At 47.8% G+C, this 20831-nt stretch overlaps 1 protein-coding gene across 1 annotated transcript; it reads left to right on the top strand.

Annotated features, from left to right (window-relative positions):
- Positions 1–14547: 14547 nt before the first annotated feature.
- RHOB (ras homolog family member B) lies at positions 14548–16694 on the top strand. The gene has a single exon (XM_077844007.1). It carries the CDS (start codon positions 14628–14630, stop codon positions 15216–15218), a length of 591 nt encoding a protein of 196 aa, XP_077700133.1. The 5' UTR covers positions 14548–14627; the 3' UTR covers positions 15219–16694.
- The last annotated feature ends 4137 nt before the right edge of the window (positions 16695–20831 follow it).

Genomic DNA, 20831 nt, shown 5'->3' with positions numbered 1-20831 from the left:
TTCACAGTAGCATCTATATGTGTGCCTTTCACTGAGTCTGGATGGAAGGGTGTTGTCAGGAACCATATTCTTGGAATGATGGCTATATTCACTCAACAGGGATGTGGAGCTCCCAGGGTGGAAGTGGGAGGCAGGGTCGTTGTGCTCATTTCATATGCCCTTGGCTGCAATTTCTAAATTTGAAATGTAACCTAAGATTCTTGTCCTATGAAAAGCTCCTTCCGGGATCCCTGGGTGGCGCAGCGGTTTGGCGCCTGCCTTTGGCCCAGGGCGCGATCCTGGAGATCCGGGATCGAATCCCACGTCGGGCTCCCGGTGCATGGAGCCTGCTTCTCCCTCTGCCTGTGTCTCTGCCTCTCTCTCTCTCTCTCTCTGACTATCATAAATAAATAAAAATTAAAAAAAAAAAAAAAAAAAGAAAAGCTCCTTCCTGTGACAAAGGCCTATTTCCTAGAGACTCTTCTGTATGTACATATTGGCCTATCCAATTGGTCAGTGCAGCAATTAAAAAAAAAATTCAACTGAGTAAATTTAAAGATCTAATTGGTTTCAATTAACAATTCATGAATCAGGCAGCATCCCATCTAGCAGATCAAAGAAAGCTCTGAAGGGCTGTACAAAATGAAAGGCTTTTACAGGCAGAAGGTGGCAGGAAAAGGACGTTTCTAGCAAAGAGTGGATTGTTTCAGGCAAGGTCACTTCCCTACGGGGCTTGGAAGGGGTCTATTGAGCAGATTACCTCACTAGTGCTAGGGTAATTACTAGGGTAATTTCAGATCAACCTGAAGGTTACATTCCTTGGAGAGGCTGAAACTACATTTAGGTTAGATGTTAAGTCTTGGTTTGCTGACATGAGGCTTAAGCACAAGTAACTCCATTTGGAGCTGTTGTCTCTTTTTAAAAACAATTGTAGCAGAAAAAACTTGGAAATAGCCCAAATGCCCAACAACAGGGGAATGCATAAATATTTACAAAGTGGAATACCATGTAGGCAAAATGAATGAATAAGAACTTCATGTATTAACATAACCAAATCTCAAAAAAAAGCACTGAATAAAAACAGAAAATTGCAGAAGTTCTATAAAGCACAACATCATTTGTATAAAGATTTAAAACATGCAAAACACTACCATGTATCTTTAAGACACATTTGTGTCTACTAAATGAATAAATATATGCGTGGGGATATTAAACAACATATTTGAGAGAAGGAGGGTGAGGAGCAGGATTGAGGAGGGGTACCCCGTAGTGTCATCTGTACCAAAATGATTTGGTATATTTTAGGGAAATTCACAGCAGATTTTTTTCTTTTTGCCGAAAGCTGGGTAGCAGATTTATTCTTTATATTTTTCTTATGCTTGAACCATTATGTGATAAAAAATATAAAAGCCCCCCCTTCCCTATTCCTATCGGTCAGTTCTATCTTTCCTACAGTCTAATCACTTCAACACTGGCTTCCTGGCAGCCCTCTGCCACCACGTGGGGTGAAGTAATACAACATAAGAGGTCCATGGCACGCCTAATTTTATTTTATGACAATAGAGCTTTAAGTCAAGGGAGGGTTTCAGAGAGAAAGGAAAGAGAATTGCCTCCAGGGAGTGCTGTTTTCCCAGTGTGAGCTCAAGAAATGATTACAGAGGGAGTGAATGATTCTGGCAGGACTTCCTGTACTGGCTGTGCCCTGAGAGGCCTGCCAGGCTCTCATTAGCCATGGCAGCCACTGGCTGTAAGGTGCAAGGTCAAAGCTTGATGAAGACATCAGGGAGTGTTTACTTGTGCAGACACACTGCCTGATTGGAGAAGCACATCTAGAGGCCTGCTTCTGGAAGTGGGGAGGGAAAGGAGGATGGGGGACGATTTAGGAAACATGCTTCAGGAAGGGAGTGAACGAAATGGTATTCACAACCCAAGAGTTCTGGAGTCACTCCTGTGTGTGATGGGGCAACTAGAAAACCCTTGACCCAGACGAGCCTAGAAATAGCAATGCGTTTTCATGGTCCTCCAACCACCGTAGTAGGTGGTAGCTGTCCACCAGCACAGATTGCTCAATGGAATTTGGTTTTGACATTTACTGGCAGTGCATCCTTAGGCAAGTGGTTTAAACTCTCTAATCTCTGCTTCTTTATCTCTAACTGGTAGGATAATAATAGTTTAGTACAAATAAAACTGGCTGGCTCAGTTCTAGCTCAGCTCTGTCGCTTCTAGAGGATACATAACTCCAGCTGAAAAAGATTTTTGAAGATAAATATAAATATAAATATATCTCCCAAAGAAGTGCCAAAGGGGAGCTATAGTATAAAACACATAATAGAAATTCCCTAAACATCCTCTTTTTTTTTCTTTTTAAAGATTTTATTTATTTATTTATTCATGAGACACACAGAGAAAGAGGCAGAGACACAGGCAGAGGGAGAAGCAGGCTCCCTGTAGGGAGCCCGATGTGAGATTTGATCCCAGGACCCTGGGATCACGACCTGAACCTTAGGCAGATGCTCAACCACTGAGACACCCAGGCGCCCCCCCACCCCCCCAAACGTCCTCCTAACCTAGCAAATTCCCCAGAGTTCTGTCTTCAAGGCTGCCTGTCACCAAATTCTCTTCTCTTATCCCCACTTCTCTCTTGACCACTTTTCTGACCTCTGGACAAGTTGTTTTTTTCTGGAAGAAGCTCCAGGACCATCAAAAATGTAAGTCAATTCAGCCTTTCAGCTCCTTTCAATTTACTCCCCACTAATGATCAGAGGAAGAGCCTGTGGTCCAGCAAGCAAACCCAGAATCCCCTCAAAAGGAGTGAGAAGGAGGAGGCTACTGAATAGGCTGTCAATATTAACACCTTTTGTCAATATTGACACGTTGCTCAGGCTTGTTGTGACGATAAGATGAAATAACACATGTCAAGAACTTAACAGTAGCTAACACTATGTCCCCAAACTTAGTTATGAAACCTACTGTTATAATCATCCTTGGCATTATTATTTCTAGGGACTTACTTTGTTTGCATTTCAAGAACATCAGCCAAAAGTTTAAAAGGAAGTTCTAAATTCAACTGTGATCAAGAGATTGCAGAGCATTCCCCATTTGAGATGTGCTGCCCTCTGCTCTCCTCTAACCATGAGTAGGAACGTGGCGGAAGTTGATTCACAGAGATTGGAGGGACTGTTGGGCAGCCTCTCATGATTCTGGGAGCCCACCGAAGGGCCTTGCCTTTCCCCAGGTCTTCCCTTGGGTGCTGGCCTGGATGTTGGAGTGTTCTACATTCTCTCTGCTCCATATGGACTCTCCTGGGCAGCTCAGAATCCATTCCACCCATGATACTGTGGTGACACCACCTCTGCTGGTGAGTCCCATTCTGTGGCCTGTCCTGCACAACTATCCAGTCTGAAGGGGCAGGGTTGAGACTATCCTTGGAGTAGTGACCTGACCTCAGGAGTGTCCCTTAAGAAGGGTATAGGCAAAACACTGTGTGTTCAGAGGCAGACTCCTAGGAAGGCAGCCAGAGCCTGCAGAGAGGGGTTATATGGACCAGAACTGCCTGGATATGAGCAGACTTGGAGAATGAGTCATTTTCCAAAAATTGAAGGGCTGTCCTATGACGAGGTTGTAGATTCCTCTGTGTCACCTTGGACACAGCTTCCAGGAGCTACAGGACGGGTCTTCTCCCATCACACAGTCTAAGTGAGGAATGGCTGTTCCCCTGGCCTGTCAGTGGGGGAGTACGTGTGCATGTATTGATGGGTGGGGGCAGGACAAGCAGAAGCTGGATGACCCCTCAGGAATGACAGCTAACAGTTTCCAGGTACTTAGCATGTGCCAGGCACTGTTCTTTTTTTTTTTTTTTTTAATATTTTATTTATTTATTCATGAGAGACACAGAGAGGGAGGCAGAGACACAGGCAGAGGGGGAAGCAGCCTCCAGGCAGGGAGCCCAATGTGGGACTTGATCCCGGGTCTCCAGGATCAGACCCTGGGCCGAAGGCAGGTGCTAGATCACCGAGCCACCCAGGGATCCCCAGGCACTGTTCTAAATGCTTTACATGCAATAACTCATTTAACACACAAGAGCCCAGTGAGGGAGGCACTATTAACGCCCCGATTCATAGCTGAGAAACTGACGCAGAAGGAGATGATGCTCAGGACTACCCAGATAGTAAGCTGCAGACCCAGGTGAAGCTGCAGGCCCGCCGCACAGCATGTGCTCACCTGAACCACCACCACCACCATGCTTCCTCTAGCTCTGTAGGCGGAGGACAGGCCGAGGCCAGTGCTTCTCAGACTTGACTGTTTTTATGAATCCCCTGGATACTTTGTAGAGCTCTAGGTTCTGATTCTGTAGAGGCCCGGGGTGGGCTGGGGCCTGAGACTCTCTATCTCCAACAAGCTTCCAAGAAATGCTAATGTTGCTGGTCCATGAACCACACTTGGAGTAGTACAAGCCTAGGACTGTATTCTTAGAATCCCTCTCAGCTTTGAGATTCCCTATGTGTCTTTGGGCCCTCCTGGCATTTAGGGCTCCTCGAGCTCCATGTGGGTTGTGGTGGGAGGAGAGAGACAGGGCAAGGCCCTTGGGGGGTTGGGGGGCTCAGGGTTCCAGAGAGGAACCTCAATGGACACAGATCTGTCCCAGGAGGGCTGGTATGGGAGGTGAGAAGGCCCCAACACACAGATACAGACACAGACTCAGACACACAGACACACATGGACACACACGGACACACACACACACACACACACACACACACACACCCTCACCCTCTCTGAGGCTCTCACTGACTAGGAGGGGAAGTAACAGCCTGGAAGTGGGAACATACCTTCAACATATCCTGTTGTTTTCTTAAATATGCCCCATTCTCTCCATCCTTGCCCTGCCTGGTTGACCAGACAGGCCTGAGACCTGGAAGCCTACTTCCCTACTTGCCCCTTCTTTGGGCCATCCCCCACATGCTGCCTAGACTGTTTGTGCAAACACTATAGTTTATGCTAAATACCTGGTTTCTTCTGGGAGTCTGGAATTTGAGCACATGCCGGGCAGAGGATACTTAGCACAGTTCTTCAGAGAAAAATAACCAACGGGATACACATACATATAAAGAGAGAGTGAGTGATTCATTTTAAGGAATTGGCTCATGCAGTTGTGAGGGCTGGCAACTTTGAGATCTGTAGGGCAGACTGGCAGCCTGGAAATTCAGAGTGGAGCCCAAATTCTGCAGGGCAGTAGGTTGGAAACACAGGCTGGGCGTCTCTGCTGCAGTCTCCAGGAGAATTCTCTGTTCTTCGGGAAACCTCGGGCTTGTTCCATAAGGTCTCCCAGCTGGTTGGATAAGACCCATCCACATTGTGGAGAGTAATCAGCTTTACTTAAAATCTTTTGATTTATATATTAATCACATCTGAAAAGTACCTTCACTACAACCTCTAGATTGGTGTTTGACCAAACAATGGGCACCATGTCTTCTCCAGGTTGACATAAAAAATTAAGCATCATGGCCCCCAGCAAAAGTCCCAGGCACTGATTATTTAACAAGCTTCCTTGGTTGGCAGTGTTTTACATGTGTTGTCACAACTCACTGCTGGGGGAAGTGAGTGTGTCCTGTGTGACCCCCTGGGAGAGGACACAGCACCCTCAAGAAAGACAATTTCCCTTGCACCTGGTTTCCCCCCAGACTTTGCCCCATATATCTTTCCTTTTGCTAATCTTGCTTGGCATCCTGTTGTTCTAATAAATCACAGCTGTGAGTACAGCCGTCCGCTGAGTCCTGTGAGTCCCCTGAGCGAATCATTGAACCCAGGGGTGGTTTTGGAATTCCTCACTCATCTGCAGATGCTCTGGTCTGAGCTCAGCCAGTCTCCTCAGTTCCAGCAATTGCTTCTCTCTACTCTATGCCCCATATGCCTGCCATATTGATCTGCCCAGTACCTGAATATGTTATATTATCTCATGCCTTCATACTCTAGAATGCCCTTCTTTTCCTGCCTTGGCCTGGCTAACTTCTGTGCCACCATCAAGACTCAGCTTGTTTAGGTTATCCATTGCTGTGGAATAAACCACCCCAAAACACAGTGGCTTAAGATAGCAACAATTTATGTCTCAGGATTCTGTGGGTCGACTCCGGCAGTTCTACTTCCCATGGTGTTGGCTGAGGTGTCAGGAAGGAAGGTTCAAATGGCCCCACCCACATAGCTGGCAGTTGGTGCTGACCACTAGCTGGAGCTTAGCTGAGATTGTTGGTCAGGGGTCCAGTTCTCCTCTATATAGTCCTGTCCACTTGGTGGATTGAGTTTCCTTAAAAACGTGGCAGCCAGGTTCCAAAAAGAATGTGTGAGTACTTATCAAGCTGCAACTTACATCATTCTTGCTGATGTCCCCTTGGCCTAATCTAGTCACATGGCCAAACTCAGGCTCATCATGGGAGGGGACCACACAAAGCGATGAATACTAGGGGATGTGGTTCATTGAAGGCCACCAAAGTGTCAAGGTACCAGTTAATTCAAGCCTTCTCTGACCTCCTCAGGCGCCTCCCCCGTGCCCACCCATTGTAGCACTTACCACACTAGACTGAAGTATTCAGCTTAGTTGTTATAACTATTGTTGAGTGTTGCCACTCATATTTATGGACTGGAGCTCCTGCACAGATTCCTCCTGTGTCCCACTGGTGGCACTGAGTATGTTTGCAGAACAAATGATTGAATGACAGAAGTGGATGTCATCATATCTGCTAGGTTCAAGCCCTGCCTCTACCTCATTGAGACACTGGAAGTTCAACAGCTGTGAGATGCCACATATGCTAAGTCCCTGAGCTCCTTAAAGCCTGGCAGCCAGGTCCATACCCTAGGTCCTGGCATGTGGGAGGCAGCTAACACATAGTAGTGGACTGAATGAAATTCATTCACTTTGTAGGCATATCACTGAGATTTCCAAACTATAAATGTATCTACTCCTTTCTTTAGCATACCAAGCTGTGACCAAGATGAGTAGCAATCACACAACTCCACATTTCAAAGATGGAGCAGTTTCAACAGAGCTGTCAAAGAGAGAGATTTCCCACTCGCTTCTTTCTGATGGGAGGCCCTCAAGAAGAAATGATTTCTTTTATTGAGCCATGTTCCACCCACTGCATGGCTGGAGTGGAAGCAGAGGCCCAGGGAGGGCTGGATGAAGCATATCCATCACTGCCTCCTCACGATTGTGTGGTCTGCTCCCCACATTCCGGTTCTGAGCAGGGGCTCCTAATACAGGCTCTGTCTCATGCTATAAATAGCCACAGGCACATCTTCACTGGAACCACATTGGAGTGTGGAAATCCATTGTGAATTCAACTCCTCCCTATTGCAAAATTCTGACATCATAAGATAACAAGAAGTGAATCATCTCTGTATGAATACTTTTATTAGATCATTTGCTTTCAAGACTGGAAACAAGGAAGAGAAAAAAAACCTTGGTGTTTTAGCTCTCTGGTTTGTTATAAGGGGGTAACACCTCCTCCCCCCTCAACTGAATGCTACCCCCTTCTCGGCTGTGAGAATAACTTATTCTTATGTCGGACCACATTTCCCTAGATTGCATACTTTGGAATATTTCATCTTTTGGACTTCTGTTTAAGCAATTCAGAGAAATAAGTTCTTGGATAACAAAATTAAATACAAAACTTTTTTTTTTTTGCTTTATAAAGTTTTTTTCACTTTACGAAAGGATTGATGATATTCTTTTCTGTGGGTAAGCCCCCTTTGAGTCATTAATAATGAAATCTATCTAGTCAGGGTTCATAAATGGGTTCTGCTGGCCAAATCTAGCCTGCACTGCTTGTCTTTTTCGGGCAATGCAATAGTTTGCTTTTCAATTCTGGACTTTGATAACTTACTTTGTTTTTTTCAAAGATTTTGTTTATTTATTCATGAGAGTCAGAGAGAGGCAGAGACATAGGCAGAGGGAGAAGGAGGCTCCCTATTGATAGCCCAATATGGGACCGATCCCACAACTCCAGAATCATGTCCTGAGCCCAAGGCAGACGCTCAACCACTGAGCCACCCAGGTGCCCTGGACTTTGATAACTTAGATACAGCCTGGTCTCCAGTTCCTCCCAGTTTCCACCACTCCCCAGTGTCTTACACAGTTATATGACCTGCAGGACCCTTGTGGACACCTGAGTTTCTAGCCTTGGAGTTCAATGCCTCATGGGGAGATTGAGTCCCAGAAGAGAGGGTGAGCCCAAGGCTGGGTAGCTAGAAAGTAGAAGGTCTGGAAGGCAGGTCTCCAGCCTCCCAGTGTGAGGCTCCCCTCCCTTCAGCTTACTGCATCCCCACACTACTTTCCCAGAGCTTTTGCTGAAGTAACAAATGTACATGCAATCTCAGCATATGCCACAGAACTGGCAAGCATTTGCTGGGGCGGTTTCTGTAATGACCTTGGTAGATAATGGGAGGTTCTTGTGACCTTTCTCTTTCCTTTCTGCCCTCCTGTCCTCAGGGCAAGGCAGGCCTCACAGGGCTGCTGTCATAGGCAAGTCTTATGTGTAGAAGGAGGAATATTTTTCTCCTTCTGTCCGTTGCTGCTTCTCCCTTCTCATCAAATGGCTCTGATGGGAAGCTTTGTGCACATAATAGCTACACAGTCAGTGCTTTAGATGGTGCCAATGGGCATCTCTTTATTCTGGAAAAACCTTACTTGTTTGTCAAGGCCATGCTCAAATGTGACCTCCTGTGTGAAGTCCTCTCCACCCTTTATTTACATATTAGTGATATTTTAACCCACAGTGGGGGTTCTGTGTGTGTGTGTGTGTGTGTGTGTGTGTGTCTTTACAGGATGGTCCAAATGCTTTACTCATCTTTTGTGCCCTCACTTCCCCTCCCCCATTCCCTCCTCTATCCGTGTTTGCTGCATTACACTGAGAGGACTGAGGTTTGATGTGAGAGTTCCAGAGAACAACCAACAGCCCCTACTGTACTACCAAAATTGGAAAAGGACTAGATTTTTATTCTCTTTTTTGGAAAGGAAAATATGTCACCATAGAGAAACGCCAAACAGCCTCTACCGTTCAAGACAACACTTCCCGGTGTTGGGGTTGGGATGAGAGTTGAACATTCTAGGGAAGGGTAGCTGCTTTGGGGGCAGGGCGCAGATGAAAGGCATGAGGGGGGGCGGGTGCCTGGCCTGCAGAGCCTTGAGGGAAGGGCGGGTAGGGAGGCTCCAGATGGTCCCAACCACAGTGTGCAGCTAAGTGTCTGGGCTCTCTGAAATGAAATCCAGCAGTGAGTTTGGCACAAATAAAAGGACATCATACCCACAGGAAAATTAACAGGCTTCAGGGGGCTCATACAAAAGTGACTCCCAGAGATGATGCATGAAGGAGTAGCCACAGAGCTCCATGGACTTGTAGACATTTTAGAGCAGTGTCATCCAATAGATGTGTAATGTGAAACATGTGCGTGATTTAAAATTTTCTAGTTGTTACATTAAAAATCATAAAGAAGTAAGTTAGTTTGAATTATATATCCAAGCATATCAACATATTAAATCTAATACACTTACAAATCATATTCACTATATCTAAAATATTATCATTTCAATATGTAATTAATATAAAAATTATTAATGGACTATTTTACATGTTTTTTTTACATGTTTACATCTTAATTTGGGTGCTAAATTTTCATTGAAAATACCCAATCTGTATTTAGACTTCATAAAATTTCCAGTAGGAAAATGTAGATTCACATACCTAAGTTGTTTCAAACATTTGTAAAAGTTTCCCAATAACTGAATTAAATATCAGTTTGTTTGTTTTTTTTAGTTTTCTGTGGCCTATGCCAGTATTCATTCAAATCTTTCTTTTTCCATCATTATGGAGATGTAATTGACATCAAACATTGGGTAAGTTCTAAGTGTACACATATCAAGTGTTGATATGATACACTTGCATATTACAAAATGATTATCACCATAGCCACAGTGTTAGCTAACCCTTCCACGAAATGTCACATAATTACCATCTCTTTTTTTGTGGTGAGAACATTTATGATCTACTCTCCTTAGCAACTTTCAAGTGTTAATACAGTATTATTAACTACAATCACCATGCTGCCCATCAGATCCCTACGACTAATTCATCTTGTAACTGGAAGTTTGTACTCTTTGATCAACATCTCCCCCATTTCCTCCACCCTGCATATCAGTCTTTCAATTTCAATTTCCATTAATTAAAATCAGATAACATTAAAAACTTAGCTCTTTGGTGGCATGAGCAGCATTTCAAGTGCTCAACAGCCACATAGAGCTAACAGCTCCTGGACTGTGACACAGCCCAATTTTAGAGTGATTAGGAGCTGTCCCACTGCCCACCTTCTACTCCCCTTGAGTTGGCCCTGGGCTGGACCGACAGGTGTGTCTGATCCAAGTTCACTGCACACATTCTGTAGTTTAACAGTTTAGCTACAGCTAAACTCCTAGGAGCCCAGCCTTCCCTTAGGCCTGGGTCACATTGAACCACAAGCCCAGGGTAGGAGAGAGATATTTTACCTGCTGTGGCTCATAGCTGGAGACCTCAGAAAGTAGCTGGAAGACTCAGCTGTGTAATTCATGGCTGAATGGAACCAGATGGACCAGATGGGACCATCTTGGTTTTCCTACATTGCAATTGCATGGGTAGTCTTAGAAGAGCCTTTTCCTTTTCAAAACTCATTGCACTGAGATGGAAGGTTGACAATAGTCCTAGAGACTTTAAGCTACTCCTTAAAGTGGGAAAAAATTTAAAAATCAAATGCTGTCAGGATTGTCTATGGCATTGCTGCTTCCTAGTAAATGCATATTGGTAAAGAAATCATTATTACTTCTAATAATAACAGAATATCCAATAATTGCTTTCTGAACTGGGGAAAAATGATTTTTGAAGTTAAAGTTGTTTTACATTTCTGTATATTGTATTTAGGGCAAATGAAGTCCATCGTTACGTAAATTAGTGAGATTCCACAGCTTTTAATCTCTTTCCTCAAATCTCTTTTAGAAGTTACTATTTAGGGGTGCCTGGGTGGCTCACTCGTTAGGGATTGGACTCTTGATCTCAGCTCAGGTCTTGATCTCAGGGTCATGAGTTCAAGCTCCAGTTTGGGCTCCACTGTGTGGAGCCTACATGGAAAAAAAAAAAAGAAGTTACTATTTAGGAAGGAACTAATTTCTTAAGTGTATATGAAAATAGTTGTAGGTGTGTATAAATAGATATGATTATATACATATATAAAAATATATATGTGAAGAATTTCTAAAGAATCTGTTTGTAAAACTCTAGAGTTTGACATCCTGTGAAAAAAAATCTTAAAATAAAAATAATCATAAACTGCATGCTTTTTAACTAGATAAAATTTTTTATAATCATAGATGCATTATCTATATACATATACTATATATATATTTTTTTCTTTTTTTTTTAAAGCGGGGAAGGGGGGGAAACCTATTAAGATTGCCACAAGGTGGCACTAAAATCTAATGAACATTCCAGTCTCTGATCTTGTCTGAGAGCAGTTGAGGGGTGATTTGCAGGATCTGTAGGAAACATTGGACAAAAACAAAACAAAACAAAACCCCAAATAAATTGAACTGAAGATTGGAGATAGATTAACATCTCCCTTTTGTCTGGGAGGTAATTTCTCTCTCTCACTGGTGCAGGTATCTGTCATACAGTGAGTCTGTATGTTAATAAAGGTAATTTTAAACAATTCTTCTCATGGACCAATCCTTGCCCTGGCCTTTCAGTAGGCGTGTCCTGTGCGGGGAGGGGGGAGGCAGGGAGGAGCCTGCCTGGCACATCACCTAGTTTGGAAAAGTTTATCCTCTGAGTGGTGCAGTCTTCGGAGTAGTCCGTTGCCAAAGAGCCTGTCAACGTATCCCGGACATAAAAATGAACACCATGAAGAGAACTTGCTGCAGAACACGGATTTTTCTATTTCTTTACTTTGGCATATTTACCAACTGAGTATTTTTAGAAATTATTGCCATACTCAAGTTCAGGCTTGGAACACTCATATATTATGTCTGAGAATCAGGAAATGAGTGAATCGAATCCCTCTTCCTGATTCTTTGTATTTTGGTTTTTCAAAAAAGACATGGTACAAAGTTTTGTTTGATAGTTTAATATTTGAAGCTTAAGGACACCACCAAGATTCCCAAGCTATATTAAGATAAAGGAAAGCCGTGTTAACAATACACCTATAAAAGGTTTTGACTAAAAGAAGAAAAATTTAGATAAGATTTTTTTAATAGGCTAAAAAAAAAAAAAAAAAGTTTCCGGACAGGAGCCCTAAACCAATGATCAAAAACCCCTTCTTTTCTTCCATGGAAACCCATTGTCGAAAAATCATTTACTTGCTGATAATTTAGTTCCTTAGATCTGAAAAAGGAAAACAGTGGAGCTTATATCTAGTGTGAGGGAAGCCCTTTTGGGCATTTCAATTTGTTCCCCACAGGACAGGCTCTAGGGATTAGGGCACTACTGTCTTACTTAATTTGATATATCTTTGGTGTTCACGTAGAGACCCAGAACTCAACATGTAAATCATACGGGAAAACACACCACAGCTTAGTTACAGCTGGCTCCATGGGCTTGGTTGGATGGTTATTAACAGAGAGCCTGGAACCTGAGGTAGGAGATGCCAGAAAGTTCTGAGTTCCTGAGCATTTAAGTGGAATTCTTCTCCACAGTCCTTTACTGGATTCTTTCATAGGCGCAGCCATGTAGGTCTTCAGGATGCTGAGGTTAAGACAAAATCTTGGCTCTCTACCAGCTTCCAGTCTTAAGAGACAGAGGCAGAAATATGAAGCCTTAATTTCAACATGATGTGTGGGGTTCTCCTTTGCTAAAAAACCAATAAAACATCCCACTGTGTCTTGATGGACATGGCCCAATCTGTGCAGTTGGCATTTTAGCCCTCCATGATTGGCCTCAACCTGAATTTCAATTCCCTCTCTCTTTCCATCAAGTGCAGTCACATCAACCTAGTCTCTGTTTTTAGAGTTTGTCTTATTGTTTCCCACAGTTCTGTTTTTTTTCAAGCTCTTCCTTCTTGGCACCAAGCCCTCTCCCTGTCCCCCTGCCTCCTTCTTCTGTCCTGTGAAATCCTTTGCCTTAGGTCCTTCTATACTAGACTCTGGGCTAGATGAGTCAAGCCCAGAAGAAGAACTAGCAGAAGAACTAGCACCCCACCGGACACTGATTTGCTGTGTCCTCGCCTGCAAGTTCCCTGTCTGCCCCTCTCTCCCCGGCCTCTGGCCTCATCCTCTTCTTGCCCAGTGGGCTGGGAGGCCGTTGATTTTATTGTGCTATTTACTTCAGCACAGTTCTCAGCCTGACTACCAGGATCCGAATTCATCATGCAAACCAGGGCCGAAGCTGCCTTTCTCTGCCTGGTAACTTCCTCCAAGTGGACATCAAGTCCTGCAAGCAGCCCCAACCTCCCTTTTTCATGGTCCCCCCCTTCCCAGATGTTCACCTGGAGATGGGGGGGTGGGGGGTGGAGGAGGAAGGGGGACTGATAGGACTTGGGAAGAGCTGGAGGCCGGGCCCAGGCCCACTCTGGCCTCCGGGGTCCAAACCTGGAAGGGTACCGCGGCAGTGGGGGTGGGGGGGGGCGGGGAGGAGTGGGGGGGAGTGGGGGGGAGGAGTTGGGAGAGGTGGCCTAGACGAGGGAAGGGGCCGCTTCTGAAAGCAGAGAACAAAACCTTCCTTGGAAACAAGCGTGTAGTGTGTATGCGTGTGTGCGTGTGTTTATTTAAAAACAAACCCGCTTAAAGGGGCCGCTCCCTCCCCCACGGGTCCGGCCGCCGCTGGGAGTTTGCACGGAAGCGGGACAATTCCGCGTGGGAGGGAGTCGCCAACGCCCCCCAGAGTGCTGCCTGTCTCGGAACCGCTCGCCCAGGCCCCGCGGGCTCCAGCACCCCGCCCCCCAGCCCGGGGCCCCGGCCCCGCGCGCAGAAAACGCGGCAAAAAGGGGCGAACGCGGCCGCTGCGGCCACAGCCCCGCAGCGCCCGCCCAGGCGCAGACTCCCCAATCGCCGCCTCTCCCAGCCCCGCGGCCTGGGCCGTCAATCAAGCTCGGAGGCCCCGCCCCTGGGCTGCAGCGGGCGGCCAATCAGAGCCGAGCTCCGCAGCGATGAGCTCAGCCGGCTCGCTTCCCATTGGCCGGCTATATTAAGAAAGTGGCCGAACTCTTTAAATAGCGGGCGCTAGGGCCGCAGCCCGCATCTGCCACCGCAGTCCGGCCGTAGGCGAGGCTCTCGGGTGCCGCTGCCGGGGCCCGGGCCGAGACCCAGAGGAGGCCGGGGAGGGACTCGGCCGGCTCCGCCGCTCCGCCGCTCCGCCGCTCCGCCGCCGTTGGCGCACAAAGGCGCGGACCCCGGGCCCGGGGCGGGGAGAGCGGCCACCGCCCGGCGCGGCGCGGCGCGGCTCGGAGACGCACGGCGCGCCCTATGCCCCCGCGCCCCCGCCGCGGCAGCCCGAGCGCAGCGAGAGGTCGCGCCGCCGCGGGGCCCGGGTGCAGCCGCCGACGCCCGCCCGCAGCGCGCAGCCCGAGGTGAGCGGCGAGCGGAGAGCGGGACGGCGGCGCGGCGTCCGCGGGCCCCTCCTGCTGCCCGGCCCGGCCCGCTCATGGCGGCCATCCGCAAGAAGCTGGTGGTGGTGGGCGACGGCGCGTGCGGCAAGACGTGCCTGCTGATCGTGTTCAGTAAGGACGAGTTCCCCGAGGTGTACGTGCCCACCGTCTTCGAGAACTATGTGGCCGACATCGAGGTGGACGGCAAGCAGGTGGAGCTGGCGCTCTGGGACACGGCGGGCCAGGAGGACTACGACCGCCTGCGGCCACTCTCCTACCCGGACACCGACGTGATCCTCATGTGCTTCTCCGTGGACAGCCCCGACTCGCTGGAGAACATCCCCGAGAAGTGGGTGCCCGAGGTGAAGCACTTCTGCCCCAACGTGCCCATCATCCTGGTGGCCAACAAGAAAGACCTGCGCAGCGACGAGCACGTCCGCACGGAGCTGGCGCGCATGAAGCAGGAACCGGTGCGCACGGATGACGGCCGCGCCATGGCCGTGCGCATCCAAGCCTACGACTACCTCGAGTGCTCGGCCAAGACCAAGGAGGGCGTGCGCGAGGTCTTCGAGACGGCCACGCGCGCCGCGCTGCAGAAGCGCTACGGCTCCCAGAACGGCTGCATCAACTGCTGCAAGGTGCTATGAGGGCCGCGCCCGCCCCGCCTGCCCCTGCCCCCGCCGGCGCGGCGCCCCCTCCCGGGCCCGCCCCCGCCGCCCCCCCCGCCGCCCGCCCTCCAGCCTCGAGCCCGAAGAAGGGGAGACCCGCGCCCTCCCCGAGGCCCCCAGCGGACCGCCCGACGGCGGCTCGGGCCCCGGCCGCGGGCGCCCCCTCTCCAGCGTCTCTGCGCGCCCGGCTGTGCTGCACGGGCCCGGGCGCCTGCTGAGTGCCGAGGGCCCCTGAGCGCCCTTTCCCGAAGAGCCAAGCCGCTTCGGAGCGTGCGGCCGTGTGTGTGTGCGATTTCCCCGCCCCACGTCCCCCCGCCCCCGCCTCTGGTCCCCGGAGGAGAGCTTGGCGCCGGGGTGCGGCCGCGCCCCAGCAGATGCTCGCCCAGAAGCGGCGAGCGGCCGCTGTCCCTTGTGTGTAACATAGACCGCGGGAACTGCCGGGGGGCGGGGGGCTGGGGAGGACGGGGTGTTCTATAAATATAGATATAATTTTATTTTCGAAGGTAGGATGGTGTTATTTAATGGTGGCGGTGGGTGGAGTGACAGGGCGCTAGAACAGCTCCGGCCCACCCTGGGGCGGGCGCCCATCCAAGCGTGAACAGGACTTGGCCAGCTTTCCAACCCCTGGGAAAACCTTTGCGACTGCCGTGGGGCTGCGAGGACACAGCTTCCAGACTCCGGTCTCCTGCGGGCCAGCCCCGGGCGCACCCCTCACCAGCCCTGGGCCGGAGGAGGGAGAGAGTGCTTTGGGTCTTTCTTTTGCCATAAGCGAACTTTGTGCCTGTCATACAAGTGGAAATCGTTCAGTCCAAGAAACTGATGTTATTTGATTTATTTAAAAGCTAAAACTTGTTCGGGTTTTTTTTTTTTTGGAAAGAATTCTTTGCACAATTGTTTTATTGTTTGACACTTAATGCACTTGTCATTTGCATAAGAAAGTAGCATTCTGACCACCCCTGTACGCTGTAACCTCATCTACTTCTGATGTTTTGTTTGTTTTGTTTTTTTTAAAGATGATGACTTTTAAAAAACAAAGAGAAAAAAGAAACCACTAATTTTTGTTTTCTTGAAAAAGTGGCAACACTGTTTTGCGATTTTATTTGTGCAGGTATGCGCACTATTTTGATAAAGGGCAGTAACAAGTATTGGGACCTATTTAACTCCCCCTTCCTTTTTTTTTTTTTTTTTTCTTCACAAGGCAGTCTCAAAAGCTATGTGAAATTTTCTCTGCATCTCTGTACAGAGAATGAACCTGCCCCTAGCCTCTCCTTTCTTACCCTCCCTTCCCCACCCAGTGGTACTTCTACTAAATTGTTGTCTTGTTTTTTTATTTTTTAAATAAACTGACAAATGACAAAGTGGTGAGCTTATGATGTTTACATAAAAGTTCTATAAGCTGTGTATACAGTTTTTTATGTAAAATATTAAAAGACTATGATGATGACATTTATAAAATGGCTCCTGTGATTTAATAGTGTGTAAGAATTTATCCTCTTGAATTTGGGGCAAGGGGTGACTATTGCCAGACAAGATACTCTCTGGCTACCACTCCCATTTCCCTGATAGCATTTGTGGTAAATGAGGCCAAAATCCCTTTGGGGGATGAGTGAGGGTTGGGTGGCCAGGGGAGACTAGTTACTCCCGTCCCCATCCCAGGGGTAGGTGACTGACTGGGGCGCCCAGCCACCCAGTGCCCAAGCCTTTGACTTAATGTGCACTGTCTGTATGTCTTTAAAACACCGCGTCTAAATCTGTGGGGCCTTTGCCTCCTACTTCTTGAAACTTGAAAATTTTTAAAATTTTGCACTTTAAATTTAATTCACATTTTTTTCTTAATCACAGGTGTGGGGCCTGTCTAGGAGGCTGGTTATGGGGTTCCCTTCACATCCTCAAAGGGTTCCACAGCACCTCATACAAGATTATAGGTGGTTGCTTTTGGGACTGGAGCTCTGGGGTGGAAGTTGGGGGAGAGCCGCAATCGTGACCGGATTCTTCAATCGTTGAACTTTGATCCGCGTGTATGTCTATACAGAACCTAGAATGCTGTACTCTAAGTTCAGAGAATGGCCACATCATGGACGGAACACTGGATGTTTGGGGTGGCTGTTATTTAAGGTTAGGGCAGCCACATTTAGAGATTTGATCAAGATGAGCTCCAATTTCAGACACCTAGCCAGCTGCAGGGGGTCTCAGAACCAGTGGGGCAGGGCAGTTATATTTGGAGGCCACATGAGAATCCTGCTCTGGGTGTGATGGCTCAAACCTGCCAACTCTCAGCAGCTGCCAGGGAAAGTGGCTCCCCTCCCCATCTACCTAAGAGGTGTGGTTTTGTTTTTGAAATCAGCACTTTCTGGCTTTCTTGCACTTAGCTGCTACTTCTCCCTATCTCCCTCTCCACTCAGGGCAGAGACCCAGAAGTTTCTTTTTGAAGTCATTTTCTCCTTCCTCCTCCTCCTCCTCCTCCTCCTCCTTCTTCTTCTTTTTTCTTCTTTTCTTCTTTCTTTTTTTAATTCATGAGAGACACAGAGAAAAGCAGAGACACAGGCTCTCTGCAGGGAGCCTGATGTGGGTGGGGCTTGATCCCAGGACCCTGGGATCATGCCCTGAGCCGAAGGCAGGTGCTCATCACTGAGCCACCCAAGCGTCCCTGAAGTCATTTGCTTTAAAGCTTGGGGCTTCTATTCCCTGTTTCTCCCCAGACTCCCAAGGGCTTTTGTTGTGTGAGGCAAACCTGGTTGCCGGTGGCCTTTCACCCACTTAAACCTGGCCAGAACAGGGCCTCCTGCGCAGCCAGGCCCATCAGCCAACAGACAGGAATTGTCTGGGCTTCTCCCAAGTGCAGAGTGGGAGATGGTCCCCAGGCTGGCTTCTTCCCTGGGCTACGGCTTGCCCCCTTCCTTGGCCCCTTAGCCCCACTCAACCTCCATCCCCAGAGCCTTCTTTTCCTTCTTCATTTTAAAGACAGAACTTCCCACTGAAAAACAAAATGTTGATTTGCGGGTTTTACAGCTAGCAAATCCTCTGTACCAGGGAGTGCAGGACTCTGTGAAGAGCTCAGGCTTGGGCTCAATGCCCAGGACTCAGCTTTGTATCCAGCCAAGAGCCTGGAGACCCAGCCCTCTGAAAGGGCCTTTTCTGGGTTTTCTGGCTGCTCAAATCTGCCTGGTACCTATAATCTGGTTTTTTTATTTTTTGAATATTTTGGGGAGACAACCACCCAGATGACGCATGGCGGCCTGAGTTATGCTTGTTTTAAAATGCATGGGATTTAATAATCCTGCCGGAACACACTCTTCTTGCTGCATTAGGATCCAACTGGAAAATATAAAGACGAATTGCTGTAGGCTGGAAAATCAATTAGGAAAAAGAGGTAAAACATCTGGTGTTACTCTTAGGATATGAAAATTCATTTTGCACATTTAAAATAAATGTGCTGAGTTCATCTAATTGCCTGTTGAGCTGTTTCATAGAGAATAGTAGGGTGTTTCATTGATCCTGGGCATTTCATAGCAAGGGGCACTGGTGCAGGTTTTCGTTTAATCTTAATTCTAAATAAATCTGGATTGTATTTCTAAATTTTTTTTTTCACACATGAGTACTTCTTTAATAGTGTACTTAGAATAGCAGTTTTCAAACTTCAGCATGCACCAGAATGACGTGGAGGAGGGCTGGTGAAAACCCAGATGGCTAGGCCTAGCCCCCAGAGTTTCTGATCTAGTAGGTCTAAGGTGGGGTCAAAAAATTTGAATTTCTAGCAAGGTCCTAAGTGATGCTGACACTGCTGGTCTGGGGGCCACACTTTGAGAACTACTGGCATGACATAAGGGAGAGTCCTTGTCCACCCGCAGAGGAGGGAAGTCATCTAGTAGGAAAGTAGCTGGAACTCCTCAGATTTGGGGTGCTCTCCCTGCAGTCCAGACTTCCTTACCCCAGAGAGTGCAGCACTTTCCCAGTGATTTCTTTCTAGGACAAACCGAACACACACACACACACACACACACACACACACACACCCCTTATCTTCTTTACATTCTTGTGCAAAGGGCTTTTCACGCCCTCCTAGAGATTTATTTCTGCCACTCCTGAATTCAAAATGCAACTGCTCTCTATAATTCATTCAACGTTGGCACCTACTTCGTCAGTGTTGCCGAGATGAGAGCACAAAGGCAAATAGGGTAAGGCCCTGGGCCTGGTGGGCTTGGCAGTTCCAGGAAATGCATTTGCTAGTACCTTGAACACAGCCTGCTCAAATGGCATTAGGCCCAGGATCCAACAGAAGCCTGGGAAGTTAGGGAGGACTTCATGGAGGAGGGAGCATTGGATCTGAGTCTTAAAGCAGGACCCAGTAATGTGTACCAGGTAGGAGATGCAGCTTCTTTGTATTACTAAGGGGCCTAACCTCTGGGGGATAAAGCTCTTTTGGGTGAGAACTACCTTTTACTTTTAGGCCCTCTGGCGTATATTTCTTCAGCAAAGAAAAATGATGTGACCCAGCCAAGTCACACAGAGCCACTCCCCTGCCCTCGCTGTCCACACACAGGCCAGGAGAGAAGTTTGGTGATGATCGTTTCATTGTTTTCTCTGTGCCTTCCAGGGATGTGGGGCTGAAACAAGGGCGAGCTTTGTGGTAACTGCTCCCGGGAAACATGCAGCCTGGGCTCCAGCCACAAAGGGACCTTGTATTCCAGCCTGTAGGGGGACAGTTCCTCCCTACTTTCCTTGGTCCGTTTTCGGAGGGAGCACCTGGGCACTCAGGCTGCCCGCCCCCCGCCCCCAACTCTCAGAATCCCCTTTCCTGGCCTGAGAGGTAAGCAAGCATCTGGAGCACCCAGTTCATTTCTTCCTGCCTATTCTTTACTTATAAATATTTCCTGTTGAGGGGATCCCTGGGTGGCTCAGCGGTTTAGTGCCTGCCTTTGGCCTGGGTACGATCCTGGAGTCCCCGGATCGAGTCCTGGGTCAGGCTTCTGGCGTGGAGCCTGCTTCTCCCTCTGCCTGTGTCTCTGCCTCTCTCTCTCTCTCTCTCTCTCTCTCGTAAATAAATAAATCTTTAAAAAAAATGAATATTTCCTGTTGACGAAAAGTCTCTCTCTGTGCTTAGCATTATGCCAGGAGCTTAGGACTCAGTAGACAAATAGGCAGGCATCCTCCATCCCCTTCTAGAGCTTTCTGTCTAGCAAGAGGTCTGAACAAGCAATAATAATGATGATGGTGAGAGCTAATATTTCTTAGCTCTGCATCAGGTCCTATTCCAAGCCCTTAATTTGTATCGGTTTATGTAATCTCTGTATTAGTTATCTGTTGTTGCATCACGGATCATCTCAAAACTTAGTGGCTCAGAACATTTACTACTCACGGTTTTTATGAGTCAGGAATCCTGACACGGCTTACTTAGCTGGGTGCTCTGGCTCAGGGTTCCTCCTAAAACTGTAACCAAGGTATTGGCTGGGGCTAGATTTATCTCAAGACTCCCCTGGGGAAGCATCTGCTCTCCAGCACACTCACTTGGTTGCTGGCAGGATTCAGTTTCTCACTGACTGAGGCCACACTCGGCTCCTTGTCATGTAGGCCTCTCCGTAGGGCAATCACAAC

This window comes from Canis aureus, chromosome 12, assembly GCF_053574225.1.
Source record: "Canis aureus isolate CA01 chromosome 12, VMU_Caureus_v.1.0, whole genome shotgun sequence".
Taxonomy (NCBI): domain Eukaryota; kingdom Metazoa; phylum Chordata; class Mammalia; order Carnivora; family Canidae; genus Canis; species Canis aureus.
Note: the sequence above shows the minus strand (reverse complement) of the source record. Positions and strands in the feature narration are given on the sequence as shown.